The following is a 22183-nucleotide window of genomic DNA, read 5'->3' on the forward strand; positions in this document are numbered from 1 at the left end:
GAAAGCAGATAGTAACCATGGAGTATCAAATGTAAATGAAACAGCACCTCATTGTGGGTGAAGATTATACACTCCAATAATTACAAAATATATTTTTATTTGAGCAAATTTAAAGCTGTTCCACAAACTTCATCACGCTTTTATATGCATCTTACAATAAATCATTTACAAATCTACATTGAGTTTGAGGAATTCACACCGCGTGCTTCGAAATCAGTCAGGAATTCAGGAAGTTCCCTCAGCGGGAAACCTGGCAGTGAAAACGCAGCGTCAATAACCTCTCCTTCGTTTTTCTTCACGGTCCAGAATCGTCTGGCGTAAACTCAGTCTGGCGTCTTCGAACTCGGCGTTGATTTCCAGCGCTTTCTTAAAATCGCTCTCGGCATCTTTAAAGAAACCTGCAGCAAAGAGAAACAGTATCGGTATAAAAAGTGGTACATCCTGAACTTTCATTTCTCTTATGTAGCATGAGAAGACTGGTGTTTGAGAGACACACACATGCTCCTTTTGTTTCTACGAAACAAACTCGGTAACGTTACGTTATTGTTACTTTGACCGATCAAATCTTTTCATTGTAAAAATCCTCTATTAGCATGAAGAACAGCTTTACACACAGATGTTCTTCACTAGTTTATAGATTTCTGTCCTTGTGATCCAGTTCATCCCAGAGCAGTTCATGCGGTGACTGAGCAGGTCCATGAGAAAAGATCACTCCAGACGACTGTTTGCTCTCTAAATAACATTTAACGTTTCGGACGTACGCTTCGGTTCCAAAGAACCGCAGAGGAGCCATGTTGGTAAGTCTCCAACCTTCTCTGCTCCAAAACAAACCATAGAGTGTTTCCCTAAACTTGAAAACATCTTCTCTGATGTTCTCGGTGTTCCACAAGTTCTTCTGTTAAGAGACAAAAGAGACTTTCAGACTTTTACTTAGTTCACTGCAAAACCGGCTTCCCTACACTATACTGCCAAAAGTATTGGGACACCTGACCTTTCCTGCAATATGTTTTTCTTCTCCGAACTTTTACCACGAAGCTGTAGGCACTCGGTTATAGAGGATGCAGTAAAATAAAATGCTGTGTTCATTCGAAAATTCATTTGAAATCGGAAACCCAAACCTGTTCCAGCATGGCAATGCACAAAGCAAATCCATGAAGATCTGCTTCAAATTGGTTGAACAGGAAGATCTTAAGTGTTCTGCTACAGAGCTCTGATCTTAACCCTGCTGAACACATTTGAACACTGACTGCACCACAGGCATCCTCACCTCACCTCCATCAGTACCTGACTTTACTTATACACGTGAGTTTGATGAATGTGCACGAGCACACTCTAAAATTTAGTAGAACATCTTCCCAGAAGAGTGGAAGGAATTATAAGAACACATCGGGACTAAATGTGGAATTCGATGCCCAAAAAGCACAAACTATAATTACGACTAGGTGTCGGCAAACTTTTGGGAATACGGTGTATTTTATATACGGATTGGATTGCATTTACATGAACAAACGTTAACAATAATCATCACGCCTGTCTTCAAATTAGAGGCGTTTACTAATAATGAGGCTTTTGGATTTAACTCCTGCTGCTGTTTTTTATTCTATTTCTCATTTAAACCTTTTTTTTTTCCTCTGGTTTCTCTCCGAATTCTTCCTGAGCCCCGACCCATTAATCAAAACCATCCAAACCGAAGTCATTATATGTAGTATATATAAAAAGCACAGGTGGTGCACGTACCCAGTCTGTAGCGTATTAATCCTCGGTTGTAGTAGGGCACCTCGAACTCAACGTTGGCTTTAATAGCCGAGCTGTAATCATCCATGGCTTCATAAAAATCGACCTGTAAATACTTCACCTGGCCGCGGTTATTGTAGGCTACGGCGAGGTCGTGGCTGTTACATCTTCTGTAATGTAGATAAGAACAGCATACTGATATTAAACAGGACATATTTTGTTGAGCAGGTATCTATAGAGTGCATTCGATGTGAAGACCGTTTCCGTCACTGAATTAAAAAGAATTCTGAGATTTAAATTCGCAATTGCGAGAAAAAAGGAGTCAAAAATCCGACTTTATAACTCACAATTTTGACTTTTTTTTATACGTCACTGATATGAACTCGCAATTGTGAAAAGTCAGATTTCGTTCTTTTTTTTTCGTAATTGCGAGTTTATAACTCATTTGCGACACTTTCTGCCGAAGCACATAATAGGCTTCTATATCTATTATAACATACACAAATCATAAAGGATTTTCATGCCAAAGAGTTCATATACCCGAATCCTGTCGTCGGGAAAATTCTGACTTTAGATCTCACAATTCTGAGTCACAATTCTGAAAAACTGTGAGAAAAAAAAGGCAGAATTGTAAGAACCTTGTTTTTTTGTCAGTGGAGGAAACGGGCGTCTATAGCATTCAGAAAGTCCTTCACTTTTTTCAGTGTTGTGGCCTGGAAACAGAATTCGAGAAATGGCTGTAATTTTTTATTAAAAAACACAAAACAAGAAATATCACATGTACATAAATATTTAGAGCCTTTACTCAGTACTCAGCTGAAGCTCCTTAATATAACAAAAGTGGAAAAAAAGTGATCAAGGTAGACAGACAGACAGACAGACAGACAGACAGACAGACAGACAGACAGACAGACAATGACAGACAGGCAAAATATATGTATATATATATATATATATATATGTCTGTCTGTCTCTCTCATATAGATAGATAGATAGATAGATAGATAGATAGATAGATAGATAGATAGATAGATAGATAGATAGATAGATAGATAGATAGATAGATAGATAGATAGATAGATATCTATAACAGACAGGCCACTTTATTAGGTACACCTTACTAGTACCGGGTTGGACCCCCTTTTACCTTCAGAACTGCCTTAATCCTTCATGGCATAGATTCAACAAGGTAGTGGAAACATTCCTCAGAGATTTTGGTCCATATTGACATGATAGCATCACGCAGTTGCTGCAGATTTGTCGGCTGCACAGCCATGATGCGAATCTCCCGTTCCACCACATCCCAAAGGAACTCTATTGGATTAAGATCTGGTGACTGTGGAGGCCATTTGAGTACAGTGAACTCATTGTCATGTTCAAGAAACCAGTCTGTGATGATTCGTGCTTTATGACATGGCGCGTTATCCTGCTGGAAGTAGCCATCAGAAGATAGGTACACTGTGGTCATAAAGGGATGGACATAGTCAGCGACAATACTCAGGTAGGCTGTGGCATTGACACGATGCTCAAAGTGTGCCAAGAAAATATCCCCCACACCAATACACCACCACCACCAGCCTGAACCGTTGATACAAGGCAGGATGAATCCATGCTTTCATGTTGTTGACGACAAATTCTGACCCAACCATCTGTATGTCGCAGCAGAAATCGAGACTCATCAGACCAGGCAACGTTTTTCCAATCTTCTATTGTCCAATTTTGGTGAGCCTGTGCGAATTGTAGCCTCAGTTTCCTGTTCTTAGCTGTCAGGAGTAATACCCAGTGTGGTCTTCTGCTTCTGTAGCCCATCCGCCTCAAGGTTCGACGTGTTGTGCTTTCAGAGATGCTCTTCTGCATACCTCGGTTGTAACGAGTGGTTATTTGAGTTACTGTTGCCTTTCTATCAGCTCGAACCAGTCTGGCCTTTTTCCTCTGACCTCTGGCATCAACAAGGCATTTGCGCCCACAGAACTGCCGCTCACTGGATATTTTCTCTTTTTCGGACCATTCTCTGTAAACCCTAGAGATGGTTGTGCGTGAAAATCCCAGTAGATCAGCAGTTTCTGAAATACTCAGACCAGCTCGTCTGGGACCAACAACCATGTCACGTTCAAAGTCACTTAAATCACCTTTCTTCCCCATTCTGACGTCCGGTTTGAACTGCAGCAAATCGTCTTGACCATGTCTACATGACTAAATGCATTGAGTTGCTGCCATGTGATTGGCTGATTAGAAATTTGCGTTGGACAGGTGTACCTAATAAAGTGGCCGGTGAGTGTACAGATAGATAGATAGATAGATAGATAGATAGATAGATAGATAGATAGATAGATAGATAGATATAAATATATAGACAGACAGATAGACAGCACTATTCACCCAGATGTTGTGCAGATGTTGATGAACTCCGTGTATAAATCCTCTGCGCGTTTAAATTGTTTGTTGTTAAACTCAGTATTGGCTTCATTCAGGAGAGTCTGTTCATCCAACACCTTCCTCTGGTAATCCATCCCTCTCTCCATCTCTTTTTCCATCCCTCTCTCCATCTGAGTTTACAACTACATACACCAGTGTAGTTTTCTTTGTGTATGGTTCCTCTGTGTGTGTTCTTGCCTTTCGCCTTATGATCGCCACCTAGCGACCGGGAGGAGCACGAAAGATGAAATACACTCCGGGCAAAAGTACTGGGACAATTGCCTATTACATTTACTTTTATTTATTTATTTATTTAGGACACAATTACAATCATCCCCCAATGTAATCCACCTCATGATGCTCATAATGAACTCATATTGATAATCAAATCCATGTGTATGATATAAACAGGTGCAGTATACATTCTCTTTCTATTGATTACTTATTAAATGCCAAATACTTCCACAATCGCAATCCACTTCTTCTTGCACATCTGCATATATTAGGGCTGTAAATTTCAAATATAGTGGTAACTCAATGGTCAAGAGGTTGGACTTTTTCTCAGAAGGTTGTGAGTTCAAATCCCACCACCACTATGCTGCCACTGCTGGGCCCTTGTGAAAGGCCCTTCACCCTCAGTTACTCAGTTGTATGACTAAGATAACTGCAAGTTGCTCTGGCTAAGGGCATCTGCCCAAATGCCATAAATGCATATGACAGCCAGACTCTAGACTGTGTGTAAATCAATCTTTCTTCCAAAATAAATGTGTTAAGCAATGGAGGGTTAGGGGCCTTGCTCAGGGGCCCGATAGTGGCAGCTTGGCGATGCTGGGGCTTGAACCTCCTCTGACCCAACTTCCTAACAAGCTGGGATATGAGAAGAAATAATTTTACTGTGCTCTGGTGTGTATGACAAGTTAAAGTTTCTGTTTTAAGCTTTTTATTTCTTCTAACACTTTGTTCTTTCAATAGAAAAAACCACTGATGAAACTACTGATGAATCTCTGGCCTAATATTGTATAGTTCCACGTTATATCACCAAAACATCTCTGACCCCTCAAGATCTGGACCCCACAAGCCCTCTGAAGGTGTGCTGTGGTATCTCTCACCAAGACGTCAGCACCAGATCTTTTAAGTCTAGTAAATTGTAAGACCTGTTTGTCCAGCACGTCCCACAGACCCTGGATCGGAATTGAAATCTGAGGAATTTGGAGGTCGGGGCAGCACCTTGAACTCTTTGTGATGTTCCTCAGACCATTTCTGAACACGAATTTCTGTGTGCACGATTGGGTCTCCTAGTTCAAGTCAAGAGAAAATTTCAAAAGACGTCCTATATAACTGTGTGCCTACAAGTTTGTGGTAACAGTTGGGTGAGATATGGGTGGAAATTCGGGTGTCCCAGTACTTGTTTCCATGTAGTTTAGTATATAGTATATATATATTTTTTTGAGTGATTTTTTATTTTATTTTAAATTATTTTCCTTCAGTTAACACAATATCTTATTAATGTTTTTTAATATATTTAGCCAGAAAACAATTCAAACTTATTATCTAAATATAACTATTATATAACTATTATATATTGTATATTATTTAAACTCAGTCGTCTAGACAGTCATCTAGACAGTCGTCTAGACAGTCGTCTAGACAGTCGTCTAGACATCACAATTTGGTCCTGGTCAAACTTACGCAAATCGTTACGCTTTTATAAATAATATATAAAATATATAAAAGCGTAAGGATTTGCACGAGTTTGACCAGGACCAAACTGTGACGTATAGACGACTGTCTAGACAACTGTCTAGACGACTGAGTCAGAGCATCTCCAAAAGCTGCAGCTTCTTGGTCTGCAGTGGTCAGTATCTATCAAAAGTGCTCCATGGAAGGAACAGTGGTGAACCGGCGACAGGATCTTTGATTCATCATGCTTATGTTTTTGTTTGTTTGACAGGACAATACAAATTTGTAGGACAATACACTTTTTGAGGTTGAAGGACCTACAGTTCTTTGTTATCAAACTACATGAAGTTAATAATTATTTTAAATTTTAAAAGGCTCTCGTGTTTTTTTTTTATAATCTCTGTCTCTCCTGTGCTCAGTTGTATAAATGAGATAAATGCAGATGCCATATATATATATATATATATATATATATATATATATATATATATATATATATATATATATACACACACACACACACACACACACACACACACACACACACACACACACACACACACTATATTTTCAAAAGTATTGAGACACCTGCCCTTTCCTGCTATATGTGGTTCTTTTCCAAACTGTTACCAAAAATCTGGAGGGGCTAATTGTACAGGACGTCTTTAGATGGCGCTATAATTAAATATTACATTCACTTGAACTTGGAAACCCAAACCTGTTCCAGCATGGCGATGCCCCTGCGCACAAAGTGAGCTCCATGAAGATCTGGTTTACATGCTTTGGAGAGGAAGATCTTGCTGCTATAGAGCTCTGATCTCATCCCTACTGAACACCTTTGGGATGAATGTGAACGCTGACTGCACCCCAGGTCTCCTCACCTACATCAGTACCTGCCTTTTATAATACACTTGTGGCTGATAAACACAAATATCCATAAGCACACGTTTCAAAATCTAGTGGAACATCTTCCCAGAAGAGTGGAGGGAATTATAAGAGCAAATTGGGACTAAATGTGGAAAGCGATGCTCAAAAATCACATACCATACTAATGATCAGGTGACCCAATACTTTTGGAAATATTGTGTGTGTATATATATATATATATATATATATATATATATATATATATATATATATATATATATATATATTTATATATATAATCTTTTTCAGTAATATTTATTAATGTATAAAACCTTACAAGTGGTAAGAACGGATCATATATGAGTTAACATTCACTCCTCTTGTAATATTTGGATTGGACAGGAATTTTGCACGTCTTCATTCAAATAGAAGGTGGCCACAGGCACGTCAGTGTCAGTCAGCTGTGGGAGCAGAGCAAGAAGTTTCCCAAGAAGTGTAAAGAGCACCTCGGCACAATGAAGTCCTTCATCTGCGTTTTACTCTCTTGCCTTTCCGTTCTCCTGGTGGATCTCTCCTCCTGCTCTAATGTTATCAATCCAGCTCAGATTTTATCCCAGAGTTTTGCACAAAGAAGAAATTACGCCAATCCTCCCTCCAGACTTCCGGCGAGGACACTCAATCCAGCAGGTACACTTTATTTCAATAGAATTGATTGTGATTTTCGTCCATGAAACATTGATGTCTTCCTGATTGGGATCATTCCATTGGAAATGCATCCAACAAGGTTGAATCAAAACACATGTATCAGCATGTATTAGCAAATGGAACCATACATGCAGGATACAATGCATAAAAAAAAAACACAATTCTGACTTTTTTCTCGCTTTTTTTGTTTTCATGTAAACACGTTTTTATTTCATCTAAACTGGAAGAGCATAGACCTTAATAACAATTCAAATATCTCAAAAAAAAAAAAAAGATCTTCATGCACTCTTTAAAGGAGCACTCCAGTGGTTTTCAGTCTATTCTCTTTATATCCACCTCATCTGTAGGGTCTTCAAGATCATCACGTTTCCCTGTGTGAAAACAATGAGCAGGAAATGTCACGTTTTAAAACGTTTGTATTATGTAACGAGAATACAAATGTGAGATTCTTCGCAAAAAACCTTATGGACTAACTCTACATCTATAAAACAAAGCAGTGTAACAATCATTTTGAACATTTTGTGGTAACTGTATGCCATCAGAAACACAAAATGTCCACAAATCCATTGTTTGCATGATAGATTTCAAATTCAGATATAATTCTTTTGGTCTCACAACACAAACAAAACATAGTTTGTCATGCAGGGCAATTATTTTTTTTACAACTCTGTCCTTGATATAAAAAAACTAATTAACATAAACCAGAAGGTACAAAGCAACTCATAAACTATGTAATTAATATAATGAGTCTACTATAATGTCTCAGCAATAACATTTGCATTGACGGTTAACAATGATGGAACTGTAATGAATGGAAATTTACTGTCACCCAGATGAAGATGGGTTTTTCTCAAGGGCAGGTTCCTCTTAAGGTTCCTTCCATCTCAGTCACCACTTGCTCACTCATTAGGTTAAAAACTTTTAGAAGCACCAAGTGCATACATTTTATAACATCTGTAAAGCTGCTTTGGGACAATGTCCATTGTTGAAAGCACCATACACATAAAACTGAATTGAACTGAATGTACCTGTAGACAAATTGACAAGAAAAAACAATTATAATAAATAAATATATAAATATATATATATATATATATTATACTAGCTTATCATTCATAAATATTTGTTAAAGAAGAATAAATAGAAACTTGATCAGCTATAATCATGCTAAATTTGAAGTTCCTTCTTGACCCTCGTTCGCAAGGTTTCTTCCTCATACCATCTCAGTGAGCTTTTCCCCCCTCATAACCACTGTCTCCACCAGGCTCACATGTCTCTCTAGAGAGTCTAGAGAGTATTTTAATTTAGGAATTGGAAATTGATACCTGTTATACCTGTTATCTATCTTTGTAAAACTACTGGAACATGTAATAACATACAAATCAAATCAAATTTAATTGAATGATGATATTTTAATCTATTAATTAACCTTTATAAAAACTAAAGTATACAAATATGGCTAATGATCTTATATGAAAATAAAGAATTTTTGGACCTACCACAAGAAAAAGCATGATTGCCTTTTCCTTTTATATAAAACTTCCATGGCAAGTAAACTGATTTATTTGTACAAATGACAAATTTGTATAGTACATAGAAATTTGTTGAGATAATCAACCAATATGGCATAGATAGATAGATAGATAGAGAGAGAGAGAGAGAGAGAGAGAGAGAGAGAGAGAGAGAGAGAGAGAGAGAGAGAGAGAGAGAGAGAGTTCTCTTTCATTAAAAACCACTTGCTGCTGCTGGGGATAGGATCTTCTTAGCATGAAGATCCACAAGGTTGCTGTGGAGGGTTAAACTCAAGAACCATGAAGACGGATTTGGACAGCAATTATATCAATTGTTTGCTACAATAGTGTAGGACAACCAGTGCCCTGAACAGTTCTGTGTTCACGTCTCCATCAGTGAACAGCTGATAAACTCAACAATGATAAAACTACAAAGAATGGATATGAGTTCCCTTTTGAGTTTCTTCTTCATTCTTCATCATACTATCTCAGAAGGTTTGCCACTATCGCCACTGGCATGCTCATTAGGGATAAAGATAAAGGTATAAATGTGTACTAAATTATAATGCAAAAAAATGTATATTCATAATCAATATATTTCTACAAAGCTGCTTTGGACAAATGTCCATTGTAAAATGCTTTAAAAATAAAACTGAATTAAAGATACATTGCAGATGTGGTGGATAGCAAGCAGGTTGAAGTAAAATCTTGGAGAATTTCTTTAAAGGCAAGTTTTGTAATGTGCATTGATATTGAAATCCTTTCAATATTGGATTTTTACCTTTAGACTGACTAACCACGTTTGACTTGTCTTTGTGTCACTAATGTATAATCCGGCTTTTCCCTGTTGGTGGTCCAAAGTAGACAGAGGTAAATCTAGGTTAATTGGAGAGCAGTATCACCACAAAGACCTGGCCCAACTGGTAAATTTTCCAGGATTTAAGAGCCTTTCTCCAACCAAGGATGACTGGCAAAAAGACTCATCAGCATCACAGACAAGGTTGATTTCTTCACAGGAGCTGAAGGGTGAATGGGCGCCTGTAGTTTGTCGCAAAGTAGCAGATCATGAAGTATCGCTTACAGGTTTAAAAGGACACGTTACAGTCACGGAAGTATCGCTTGCCGGTCAGGAACGTCCTGAAGAAGAACAATTAGTTGTAATACAAGAATTATCACCTGTAGGTCTGGACAGGACACATACAAGTGAGGGACAACCACGAGACATTCCAGAGCAACCACTTATAAGTCCAGGACTTTCGACTTTAGCACCAGAAATCTCAGTTACAGATCCAGAAGGGTCATTTGCATTTCCAGAGAAGTCACTTGCAAGTCAGGGCGAAACAAGTAAACTTCCAGAGCAGACTCCTGTAATTCCAGAACTTTCATTTACAAACCCAGAGCATTCACTTGAAGGTCCAGAGCAATCAGTAGCAAATCCAGGATGCTCACAGAATCCAAATGGTGAACCAGCAATACCTTTCCATCCAACCTCTCCCCCTGTACACCAGTGGACCTGGAAAACCTCAACACTGCTGCCAAATCTCTCTGTGCCAAAGTCCTCTCTGGCGCCGAAGTTATTCCGTGAAGCAACCTCAACTGGGTGGCGGCCAGCATCCACTCTGGCACCACAGCCGTATCCTAAAACAACTTCAGCTTAGCCTCAGGCTCCAGTCAGTGCAGGGAGGACAGGTACTGAAAATCAGCTAGTAGTGTCAAATCACAGCCTCATGAAAGCCAAGCTTCCTTTTGCACTAAAGGTGGATTCAGCTGTGTGACATCATGGACCATATTTTGTGTTCACTCAGCAATTTTTCATTTACAGTTTGTGTAAAAGTAGCTCAAGAATTTGACCAGTTAAACAGTGGGGGTAAAATCATTAATGTTTAAGAATGGATGCTTATTGTCATGTAACTGAAATGAAGGTGGATGGAAGTGCAGACTAATTGTTTGAGTGAAAAACAAAACAACCAAAAAACTATTAATACCATCATCATAATCATCAGTGAGGGATACTAAGCAAAACTACACAAAGACTAAGCACAAAGACGGCATAAACACTAGACGCAAATGCTAAGCACAAAAGCTAGGCACAAATGCTAGACACTAATGCTAGACAATAACGCTAGGCAAAAACACTAGGCACAAACACTAGATGCAAAGTCTAAGCACAAAAGCTAAACACTAGACACAAAGACTAGGTATTAATGCTATGCACTAAGACCGGGCACTAAGAATGGGCACTAAGACTGGACACTAATGCTAGGCACAAAGACTAATCTCAAACACTAAGCACTAACACTTAGCAAAAAGGCTAGGCAAGAAGAAGAGGTACAAAGAGTAGGCACTAACATAATGGCACAAGCACTAGGCACAAAGACTAGCCACTAACACCAGGCGCCAACGCCAGGCACAAAGGCTAGGCACAAAGACTAGCCACTAACACCAGGCACAAAGGCTAAGCACAAAGGCTAGCCGCAAAGGCTAGGCACTAACGCGAGTCACTAACATTATGGCACAAGCACTAGGCAACCATATCCAGGGCATCTTACACTTCTTTTTTTTTATATACAAATCATGAAGCCTAACAGTAACAGCTTGAAGGTGCTGGGATTTGAACTCAAGTCCTTCTGAGCAGCCATTCAACACCTTAATCACTGAGCTAAAACTTTTCAATAAATAAATAAACATTAGGATAGAGTGGCATTATGGCTACCATCCTAAACATGATTCTTTTACAGTAATAAAACAATTCTAGCAAGTAATTATTTTCTCTCTTATACTACAACCAAGTTATATCTGTTTCATCTCTATTGAAATAAAGACAAAACAAAATGCATCTAGTCATGTTAAGAGGAACCTAATAGAGTAAAACTCCTCTGTCCTAAATACGTCTGTGTGTCGTAAAACATGCGTAAAACATCGTTCTTCAAAAAAAAAACAAATCATAAAAGTATTCTCACATTTTTCTCATGTCTTCGAGTGACAGTACTTTTACATGAGTAGAATATTTTATTACTCATCCACATCTGGTTATTTCAACTTTCGCACTGTGGTCGTTTCGGTTGTGTTTTTATTTTCAATATATGTTGATGTCCGATTACTGAATCACCTTTAGGACATTTAAAAAAATAAATAAATAAATGACCATGTTCATTTTTTTTTTTTTTTTTTTAGAAAAAAATTTCACTGCATGCTAGCATACTGAGAGGTGCCAAGAAAAAGATCACTAATACTCAACCCAATGACAGTACAACGTATTAGCAAGCTTTCTAGTTATTTTAGAAAATAGACTAAGGAATTAAACATTTAAAATGGAGCAAGTAAGTCTGCTTGTATGTTGTACTTTTACTTTTCAGTCATTGGGTCATATTTAAGTCACACTCATACTAACACACAATGCTCAACTCAAGCTTCTACATCAGGAAGTAGTTGGTCCTGAACTACTAAATTACTACCTGAATTACTAAACATCTAACCAATAAAATAATTCGTCTTTATTTAAAGTCATTATTAAAAAAGGTTTTTTTTTGCTCTCAGCTACGGATTCTCACTGTAGGAGCCGGCCATTGGACCTTGTCTTTATCATCGACAGCTCTCGCAGTGTGCGTCCAGGTGAGTTTGAGAAGGTCAAGGTCTTCCTTTCGGACATGGTGGACACCCTGGACGTAGGCGCCGATGCCACACGGGTCGCCGTGGTGAACTACGCCAGCACCGTCAAAATCGAGTTCCTGCTCAAAGATCATCTGAAAAAGTCAAGCATGAAGCAAGCGATCAGTATCATTGAGCCCCTGGCTGCGGGCACCATGACCGGTCTGGCCATTAAAAAAGCCATGGAAGAGGCCTTCACCGAGCAGTCAGGGGCACGGTCAAGATCACAGAAGATTGCAAAGGTGGCCATTATTGTCACGGACGGGCGTCCTCAGGACCAGGTGGAAGAGGTGTCTGCGGCTGCCCGGGCCACGGGGATCGAGATCTACGCGGTGGGAGTGGACCGGGCTGACATGATGTCCCTCAAACTCATGGCCAGCAACCCACTGGAAGACCATGTGTTCTACGTCGAGACCTACGGTGTCATCGAGAAGCTTACGTCCAAGTTCCGGGAGACTCTGTGTGGTAGGAATACGGGTTGGGGGAGGGGCTGCTTTTAATCAAATGCATTTGTATTAATCTTAGAAGGAGCATTAAGGATGTGATTGGACGATGTTTTTTGTATTAATGCTATTTAAATTTTTATTGCATGTACATTTGTATTGGTTTGGGCACGACATGAGTACTTTTCTGTATAATATTAATTGTTTTGTTTTTTGAGTATAGGTAGTGCCCGAGTTACGATGGTTAAGTTCGATGACGATAGCGATACAAAAAAAAAGAATGTTATTTTCTTGGGGTATTTTAAATTTTGTATGATACGTTGGGACACTGCCAGGATATTCGCACTCGCGACCTCCTTCTAACCCACTCATTCAAACGCCCTCTGCCACATACACATATACTGTGAGGTTTATATTTTGCGGTAGTGTAAATTGCTCTGTTTTGCTACATTACATTATTAACAAGTGACAATATACTTCCCCATACTGATCACCATTCCATAAGACTCTTGGGTAGATCCATGTCTCGACTTATTTTCAAGTTACAATGGGGTTATTGGACACATCTCCATCGTAACTCGGGGACTACATGTGTATATCAATACTTGTAATTTCTGCACAAGGAAGTTCTTTAAATACAAACACATGAGAATATTATATGAATGCATTAACCATTGTACCTTCTTCATCCACAGCTGGCGAATTCGATTACGAGGTTTCTGAATTTTACAGAAGCAGAGGGCGAGCTAATTGCGTTGCTATTTTAATCATTCGAAGCAATTAACCTGCATTTGAAATTCGTGTTTACGGTAAAATCGTGTATCATGAAGGAAAAGGCTCGGAAAATTGTAACCGTAAAAGAGCTCGTTCCAGGTACGGATCCTTGTTCCATGGGAAATGATTGCCAGCACATTTGTGTCAGCAGCGGCTCGTCGTTTTACTGCCAGTGTCAGAAGAACTATATTTTGAACGAGGACCAGAGAACATGCTCCCTCAAACGTAAGACTCTCAGGATGGTGCTCATTCCTCGGCTAGATCATGATCATGGTTATGGGCCACATTACAAGGTTCCCTGGCAATGCATCTTTCCATCCTTGGTCATTTGTCAATCATCAGACTATACCACAGTAGATGATTTGGGCAGAACGAGGCAAATCGTATTTTCAAATTATGCTTAGAATCGGTTTTTGTGGCTTTGGATCAGATCAAATATTGACGCCTGTACAGTATCTATACACTATATACCATGTATTATTATTTTTTACAATGATGGAGACGAACCACATACCCAAAGCATGTATATTACAGAAGCAGAAACTCACCGGCCACTTTATTAGGAAGACCCGCATTTATTCATGCAATTATCCAGCCAGTCATATGGCATCAGCACAGTATGAGATGGTATCAAAAACTTTTGATACTCGCTCTGTTTACAAGAAAGTACTTTATTTATCACCTTCAAAATAGTCCCCTTGCCCACCAATACAGCGCCCCCAGTGTGTCCAGAAGTTTGAGAAAAGGAACAAAGTCCTCATGAGTCAAATCTGGCAATAGGCATCGTCGCATCCACGTAAACTTGACGAATCATGTCAAGCGTGTCTGTGGCAGATTTTCCCAGTTTCACGCCGGATTTTACACTTGCTCTTTGTTCTAACTTGCTCCATGAGTAAACAGCAGACGTGGTAACGAACAATGTCTTAGGATATACGGAGGTCGGCGCTCCCTGTGACTGTGCGTGCAGCCTAGTGCTGCCATCTGTTGGAATGTTACAAAACTAATCTTAAAACTGTGAATGGCTGATTGGATGCATAAATGGTTTTCCTATTAAAGTGGTTGATTGGTTGTGTAGATTTGCTTTAGGGGCGTGTGGATCAAGATCTTCTTCGAAAGATTGTTTTTATCCAACCTAAAACACAGGATTATTTATTTTCAGCCCAAACTCGTCATCGAAAGGGCGAACTAGCCTCACACTCTGCCCGATCGTTTCCTGTTGTGACCCAGGCGTTAGTTATTTTCTGCCGATTTGTTTCACTCTGGCATACAACAAATCTTTCAGGACTAACCAACTTATTTAGACATATATTAATAAAACATCTAATGAAAACTCCTCCTCCACAGCTGCCTTTGTCATGGCTCTAGAAAGTCATACAAAAATGATACATTACATGATAAATGCAGTATTTTAATATACTCTTCCAATCAAAGCACAACTATATATGTTTTTGTGCTTCGTCTATAACAGAACAAATCCAACAGAGCAATCCGCTGGATTAAAACTCTGATCCATCCCATGCTGTGTGATTTTGATGGATGTTCATCCTGCATAGACACTGTAACATCTTCCTGATGTTGAACAACGAAAAATGCAGGCAACGCCATCTCCTGGTTTGCACTAACGTACCCGTTCTTTTCAGCTCAGTGAAACGTCTTTCTCTCCGTGACTAGCGAGACAGATGACAATCGCGTGCCTGGGATCCTGGTGATAATGTTGTGTTTGGGATCAGGTTTATGGGCTGAAAACCAAAATCTTTTTTTCTTTTCCACAAAACTAGCATTTGCAAAAGTATGTGCTATATTGTAGACTGTTCAGGTAACTGTTATGGTGTTTGAAATTCTCCATTCCAGGTGTTTCTCCATGCAAAATGGGACACAGCTGTCAGCATATCTGTGTTAAAAGCGACACGTCCTATTACTGCAAGTGTCGTCCCGGGTATGTCTTAAACGAAGACAAGAGAACGTGCTCCATCAGCAGGGACGGTGGACGCGAGGACAACGATGGTGAAAGTAGCGCCAGTGAGTTCAAAATCTCATGGCGGAAATATGAATGTATGAAAGTCTAAAAGTTTTGAGATCTCGACAAAACAGATGTTGTTTCCTCGTGCTGTTTCAACGGAATTGGAAATTCCTCATAGAGAACACGTTGGCATCTGAAATCTCCATCAAAGTTACTAATTAACCACAGCAAATATATGACTTAGATGTATGGCCTGATGGCCTCCTTCTCAAGTGTCAGACTCTGGCTTTCGTTTTCTAAATTTGTTTTTATTTAAGCCAATTTTCACTGAACTTGCACTTCCCCATAACTGAAAAATAAAATCTAAAGACTTTTCAAGGCCTTAAATTTAGATTTTTTTTAACTTTTAGACTATTTTTAAAATTTTAAGACTCAGCGGAAACCCTGGTTTTAGTGAGTCCCTGATAAAAGTAAAAGCGAATGAGACCTTCCTTGTTGCTGCGATGATGCCGTCTTTAGAACATGCAACACAGAAAGATTAAATATCACAGGGAAATAATCTATTTGTCAGGATCACAAGAAAATAAAGTTGTGATCACGTGAAAACTTTTGTTATACTCAGATCATGAGAAAACAGAAAAGAAACCTCTTGGCCTCTTAGGACTTCCGTACGACTAAATTAACTTTCACGCCATTTCTTGAAGGTGCTTCTTCTGAGACATGTGACAGAAATTCCATACAAAGGCAGCACAAGGAGTCTTGTTATTACAGATGGTCCAAAAAATTGTAGGATGAACAGAGGAATGAAGATTGTCCAAGGTTTAGAAACCAGAATTTATACTTGTGCCTGCATTAACACATAATAATATGATTTAATATGATTTAATTCCCAATAAAACCAATATCTGCATATTTTAACCAATTAATGGGGTTGGGGTTTAGTGGTTTGCCTAATTTGTTTTAAACACCTTGGATTGGGGGTTTGAATGGTCTACCTGTACTATTGATATGTCAAGATCACAAAAAAAAGCAACTCTCTTTATGTTGAGGTCACGAGAAAACAACGTTTGTCATGGCATTCCCTACAAAAACCTAATTCCCTAATTTTTTTTGGATGCAGATTGGTGCTTCCAAATTTTCCGTAGTGTGTGAATGGGTGTGATTGTACCCTGCTATGGGTTCCAGGGTGTCACCTGACTGGAAGAGAATCTTCCAACTTCTTGGGAACTTCTTGAGACACTGTAAAGAAAAAGCAAGATAAATAACGGATGGTTGGATGGTATCACTACGAAAAAGAAGCATAATTCTGCACAATGTTTCTGAATTGTTTCAGGTATTGATGCTTGTGCACTGGGTCATGACTGTCAGCACAATTGTGTGAGCAGTGGATCGTCCTATTACTGCGCCTGTCCCCCAGGCTTTGTCCTGATGCAGGACAAGAAATCTTGTTTCAAGGCCAGTGGTGGTGGTGGCGACGATGACGGTAGTGCCAGTGAGTTGCTGGGCCTAATAGGGTCATAAATAGCAATGGCTGGTTTCATGCCTATTTATGACCATTTCTTATGTGTATCCGGTAGCAACAGCTTAGCCTCGTATTCCTGTAATGATTTGTCACCTCTTTCTTGAGTACCTTCCTCGAAACTCGTTGCAGGTCTGGACAAGTGTGGGATGGGACACGACTGTGGCCATATTTGTGTCAGCAGTGAGGGCTCCTATCACTGTGAATGCTGGAGAGGTTTTGTCTTGAACGAAGACAAGAAAACTTGTTCACGTAAGACCTTGTAATCCAGGCGATTCACTGTAATTCACAGCGATGATTTCAAAATTTCGATATCTCCTCTTGGTACCAACTCCCTGAAATTCTGAAGAATTGATCGGCTTTTACTTCTTATTGATCAGATGTACATAGAGTAATTCTGAAACTTTTAATTGTGCTATGCACAACCAATCAGTCTCCCATACAAACAGTTATTACTAAAACAAAGTCTTCTAAACTGGTATGGTGCATTAAGATGGGTCTGTTGTTTGGAAAAACTACTGGTGGACATTGCAGCCAAAACTAAACAATTTCTGTTGTGAAATGTAGAATCTTCAATGTTCAAGAAGTTCAACCTCGAATCTAAAGATCAACAAGAACCTTTAATCAAATTAATTTTATTCAGAGGTTCCTCATGGAAGGCTATGAAATTTGTTTGTAATAATTAAAGGCTTCCTAAATATCAGATTCTGAAAAAATTTTCTCAGATACTCTGGATTTGTCCTGTGCTTTACTAATGACTCGTTGCAGGTCTGGACCAGTGTGGGATGGGACATGACTGTGAGCACATTTGTGTCAGCAGTGATGGCTCCTATCGCTGTGAATGCCGGAGGGGTTTTGTCTTGAAAGAAGACGAGAAAACGTGTTCACGTAAGACCTTGTAGACCAGGCTATTCATCTGAGGGCTCGAGCTCTGCAAGTTCTCTCCAACCAGGCACCTTACTAATCTTATAGAAAAGTGATACACCTTAATTCACTGTATAGAGTACAACTGCTATCAGATCATTTTTGGGACCTTCAGAAAGTCTTTTAACCCTCAAATGTTCAGTTGTTTAAATTAAATAACAAATCTGTGGCATTTGGCAGACACTCTTATACAAAGCGACTTACATTCATCTCATTTAGACAACTGAGCAGCTATGGGATTAAGGGCCTTGCTCAGAGGCCCAGGGGTTGCAGCTTGGTGTGGCTGAGATTTAAACTCACAAGCTTCAGAACCATAGTCCAATGTCTAATGTCCAATGTCCAACTCCACTTTGGATAAGAGCATCTGCCAATTGCTTTAAATGTAAATGTGATCAGTTGTGGTCTACACAACCTAAACAAAAATTGTTGAAACAAAGAATTATAACTTGGAATTCTGCATTTTGCTGGTATGTTGGTTGGAGAAACAACTGGTGGACAGTGCAGACTTTGAGATCCCAAACTGAATAGACCAGTTTGTAGACAACAGAATAAAATCTGATGGTCAGATTCCCAAGATGCTCTGAAATGTTAATTGTTTAATGTTTGTAGCATCGGTTAGACACAGGGATGTAATAAAGACGAGGAGATCGGACATGGTTTTCAGAAGGGAATTTTGTATTTACTAAAGATACAACATCTGGAATTTTTCAGTGCTTTACTCATTAATCGTTGCAGGTCTGGACAAGTGTGGGATGGGACATGACTGTGAGCACATTTGTGTCAGCAGTGATGGCTCCTATCGCTGTGAATGCCGGAGGGGTTTTGTCTTGAATGATGACAAGAAAACGTGTTCACGTAAGACCTTGTAGACCAGGCTATTCATCTGAAAGCTCAAGCTCAGTGTTTACTCCAACCAGGCACCCTATCTAGTTTTAGCGCTATAATTTGGTATGGTGCCTTCACTGGTACGTTGGTTGAAAAAACTACTAGTGGACATTGAAGCTTTTAAGAGATTCAGTTGAATAGTCCTGATGTAGACGACTGGTTTCGATTATTGTATCGAAAACATCCACATATTATTTTTTTCATGAGTTAAACTCCGGGTTGTCATAAAAAAAAAAAAAAGACATTGGAATTAAAAAAGGGCACTCCTGTGTAAACTATACACTTGTAAATGCTTTCGGTTTTATTCCGTTTTGTGGACGACCTCTAAAATATGATATGCGGATCAAGTTACAGTAGCTAATATTCCTGTACAACATCTGGATTTGTCTAGTGCTTTACTCATGGCTCGTTGCAGGTCTGGACCAGTGTAAGATAATACATGACTGTGAGCACATTTGTGTCAGCAGTGATGGCTCCTATCGCTGTAAATGCCGGAGGGGTTTTGTCTTGAATGATGACAAGAAAACGTGCTCAAGTAAGACCTTGTAGACCAGGCTATTCATCTGAAAGCTCAAGCTCAATGTTTACTCCAACCAGGCACCCTATCTAGTTAAAAAGAAAATAACTTTTAGCGCTATAACTTGGTATGGTGCCTTCACTGGTACGTTGGTTGAAGAAACTACTAGTGGACCTTGAAGCTTTCAAGAGATTCAATTGAATAGTCCTGATGTAGACGACTGGTTTCGATTATTGTAATCGAAAACATCCACATATTATTTTTTCTTGAGTTAAACTCCGGGTTGTCAAAAAAAAAGAAGGAGACATTGGGTATGAGTTTAAAGGTCCTACATTTTCAAAGGTCTCCACCAATTTCCGAATTAAAAAAGGCCACTCCTGTGTAAACTATACACTTGTAAATGCTTTCGGCTTTATTCCGTTTTATTGACGACCTCTAAAATATGATATGCGGATCAAGTTCAAGTAGCTAATATTCCTGTACAACATCTGGATTTGTCTAGTGCTTTACTCATGGCTCGTTGCAGGTCTGGACCAGTGTAAGATGGGACATGACTGTGAGCACATTTGTGTCAGCAGTGATGGCTCCTATCGCTGTGAATGCCGGAGGGGTTTTGTCTTGAATGATGACAAGAAAACGTGCTCAAGTAAGACCTTGTAGACCAGGCTATTCATCTGAAGGCTCAAGCTCAGTGTTTACTCCAACCAGGCACCCTATCTAGTTAAAGATCATTTGTAAAAGAAGAAAAGCAGCCACTACATACTTTAGTATGGTAGTATGGTAGTTCAGTGGTAAAGGCTCTGGGTTACTGATTGACCCCAGCTTCTTAACTTTGCGGGAATTTGCAAAGAAAGAATTTCACTGTTATGTACATGTGACAAGTATAAAGTAACCTAAATTTTAGATCTGCATTTGTATTTCTGAGGCATATACGACTTCCTGATTAGATGGTTGTGCTTCATGAAATTCGAAACTTCAAACACCAGATCTACTTTTTCAATTCTAACCCCTCTATTCCAGACACATGCCCCCAAACCAAAACAGCATTGATGCCTAATAGCCAGGTATGGTGCATTTCACCGGCATGCTGGTTGGATGAAATACTCTTAGACTTTGCAGCCCTCAAGTCCAAAAAGAATAGTCCTGTTGTAGACAGCTGCCAAGAGGAAATTGTTCTTACAGTCTATAGGGTTGTATAGAGTCAGCATTTCGGTCAGTGGGAAATCCACTGGCATGTGTAGGGACTACTGGCTATGAATAGAAATCGAGGCTGCTTTAATTGGAAAACTGGTTGTTGGATGTGATCTCATCTGTCAGGCAAATTGTCTAAAACAGGGTTGCAAAATTCCAGGAATTTTCAAGACTGGAAACTTTCCATTGTAATTAACAGGAATTAACAGGAATAAACTGGAAATTAGAAAAATTACAGGTTAGCATTTAACAGGAAACGTAAATGTTGTTGAGCCACATGCACAGTTACTGCAGGTCTACTGAGGCCACGCCCCCTACACGTATGGTGCATTCCTCAGTAACACAAACAATTTTTTTGAATCCTGCACGTCAAAGAAATTCAATCTCGAAAAGTATTTATGTAGAAATCACATAAATATTACATACATTCATGTTTAAAACTTCCTCATGTGAGCTATTGTGCAACAAAATAATACAAAAAATTATATTAAAAAAATGTATTTAAAACTTTTTAATTTTAATTAAAAAAATTTAATCTGTATTAGTTTGCATGCATGTCAACTTATGATCAAACAAAATGTTTTATATTTGTATATGATACATATTATATACATTTCCCCAAATTTCTAATACATTCTCGAATTCCTATAAATTCCCATAAATTCCTGTTAAGTTTCCAACTTTAAATATGCCTTGGAAAGTTTCTGGAAAATGTCCTGCCCCTTTGCAAACCTTGTCCAAAATCTATTTTAACATTTAGCATTAAAAACATGTAACATACAATGTTGAAAAAGCCTATTTGACAACATTGCATTAGCTGTTGCTAAGTGTTACAGTGATGCTAACAAACTACAGAAAATGATTGATGTTGCAAGAGGTTTTCTTAATTACAACAAGTTGTGACTAAAAATCATAAATATGTTTGATAGCTTATTAAAAGATATCGAGATAAACCCCGCATAAAAAAGTAACGTTACATGTTACTGTCCATTGGAATACAAGCAAAAATCTAGCTAGCAGAGCTGCATCTGACTAACAACATTTGCTCAATTTCGATATGAAGAGATGAAGTTGGAGGTGGTTCAGGATCCTTGTCAATGCGAGGCCAGAATGGCTTTCCAAAGGCAGACGCAAAACTCCATCCAGGCCCTCAATGGCAAACATATCCTTTTGTTAAAATCTTGTACATGGATGAAATGAACCTTTGTCTCCACACCTGGACTTAACAAGGCAACTCTTTTGAATTTTTAAAGTAGATCCACTTGTCAAAATATTAATGTGGTAGCACAGTGGTTAAGGCAATAAACTCTTGATTAGAAGATTCTAAGTTCAAATCCCAGCACCAACTAGTTGTCACTGCTGAGCCCTTGAGCAAGGCCCTTAAACCTCAACTGCTTAGTTGTAGCTCCA

At 39.0% G+C, this 22183-nt stretch overlaps 2 protein-coding genes across 3 annotated transcripts; one reads left to right on the forward strand and one right to left on the reverse strand.

The window, feature by feature from the left end:
- Positions 1–80: 80 nt before the first annotated feature.
- Positions 81–4327, reverse strand: ttc32 (tetratricopeptide repeat domain 32). Its single transcript, XM_083562797.1, has 3 exons — positions 4114–4327; positions 1738–1904; positions 81–398 (listed from the first exon to the last, which is right to left on the reverse strand). Exons 1-3 carry the CDS (start codon positions 4278–4280, stop codon positions 271–273), a joined length of 462 nt encoding a protein of 153 aa, XP_083418923.1. The 5' UTR covers positions 4281–4327; the 3' UTR covers positions 81–270.
- matn3a (matrilin 3a) lies at positions 317–21981 on the forward strand. Of its 2 annotated transcripts, XM_083562732.1 has the most exons (8): positions 317–422; positions 7099–7383; positions 12450–13025; positions 15629–15796; positions 17071–17229; positions 17389–17508; positions 18025–18144; positions 21837–21981. In XM_083562732.1, the coding sequence occupies exons 2-8, from the start codon at positions 7212–7214 to the stop codon at positions 21971–21973; spliced, it is 1452 nt and encodes a 483-aa protein (XP_083418858.1). In that variant the 5' UTR covers positions 317–422; positions 7099–7211; the 3' UTR covers positions 21974–21981. The 2 variants fall into 2 exon arrangements, with proteins under 2 accessions (XP_083418858.1, XP_083418857.1); XM_083562731.1 differs by lacking the exons at positions 17071–17229; positions 17389–17508; positions 18025–18144.
- Positions 21982–22183: the final 202 nt, after the last annotated feature.

Source organism: Silurus aristotelis (genome assembly GCF_946808225.1).
Source record: "Silurus aristotelis genome assembly, chromosome: 15".
In the NCBI taxonomy this organism is placed as follows: domain Eukaryota; kingdom Metazoa; phylum Chordata; class Actinopteri; order Siluriformes; family Siluridae; genus Silurus; species Silurus aristotelis.

Excerpts from the sequence above, each read along its gene's own strand:
- ttc32 (XM_083562797.1), bottom strand. The coding sequence starts at position 4,280 with ATGGAGAGAGGGATGGAAAAAGAGATGGAGAGAGGGATGGATTACCAG. Across the intron at positions 1,905-4,113 it reads AACATCTGCACAACATCTGG|AAGATGTAACAGCCACGACC; the intron begins GTGAATAGTGCT and ends TCTACATTACAG. Across the intron at positions 399-1,737 it reads ATTAATACGCTACAGACTGG|GTTTCTTTAAAGATGCCGAG; the intron begins GTACGTGCACCA and ends TCTTTGCTGCAG.
- matn3a (XM_083562732.1), top strand. The coding sequence starts at position 7,212 with ATGAAGTCCTTCATCTGCGTTTTACTCTCTTGCCTTTCCGTTCTCCTG. Across the intron at positions 15,797-17,070 it reads CGATGGTGAAAGTAGCGCCA|GTATTGATGCTTGTGCACTG; the intron begins GTGAGTTCAAAA and ends GAATTGTTTCAG. Across the intron at positions 18,145-21,836 it reads AGACGAGAAAACGTGTTCAC|AGATGAAGTTGGAGGTGGTT; the intron begins GTAAGACCTTGT and ends TTCGATATGAAG.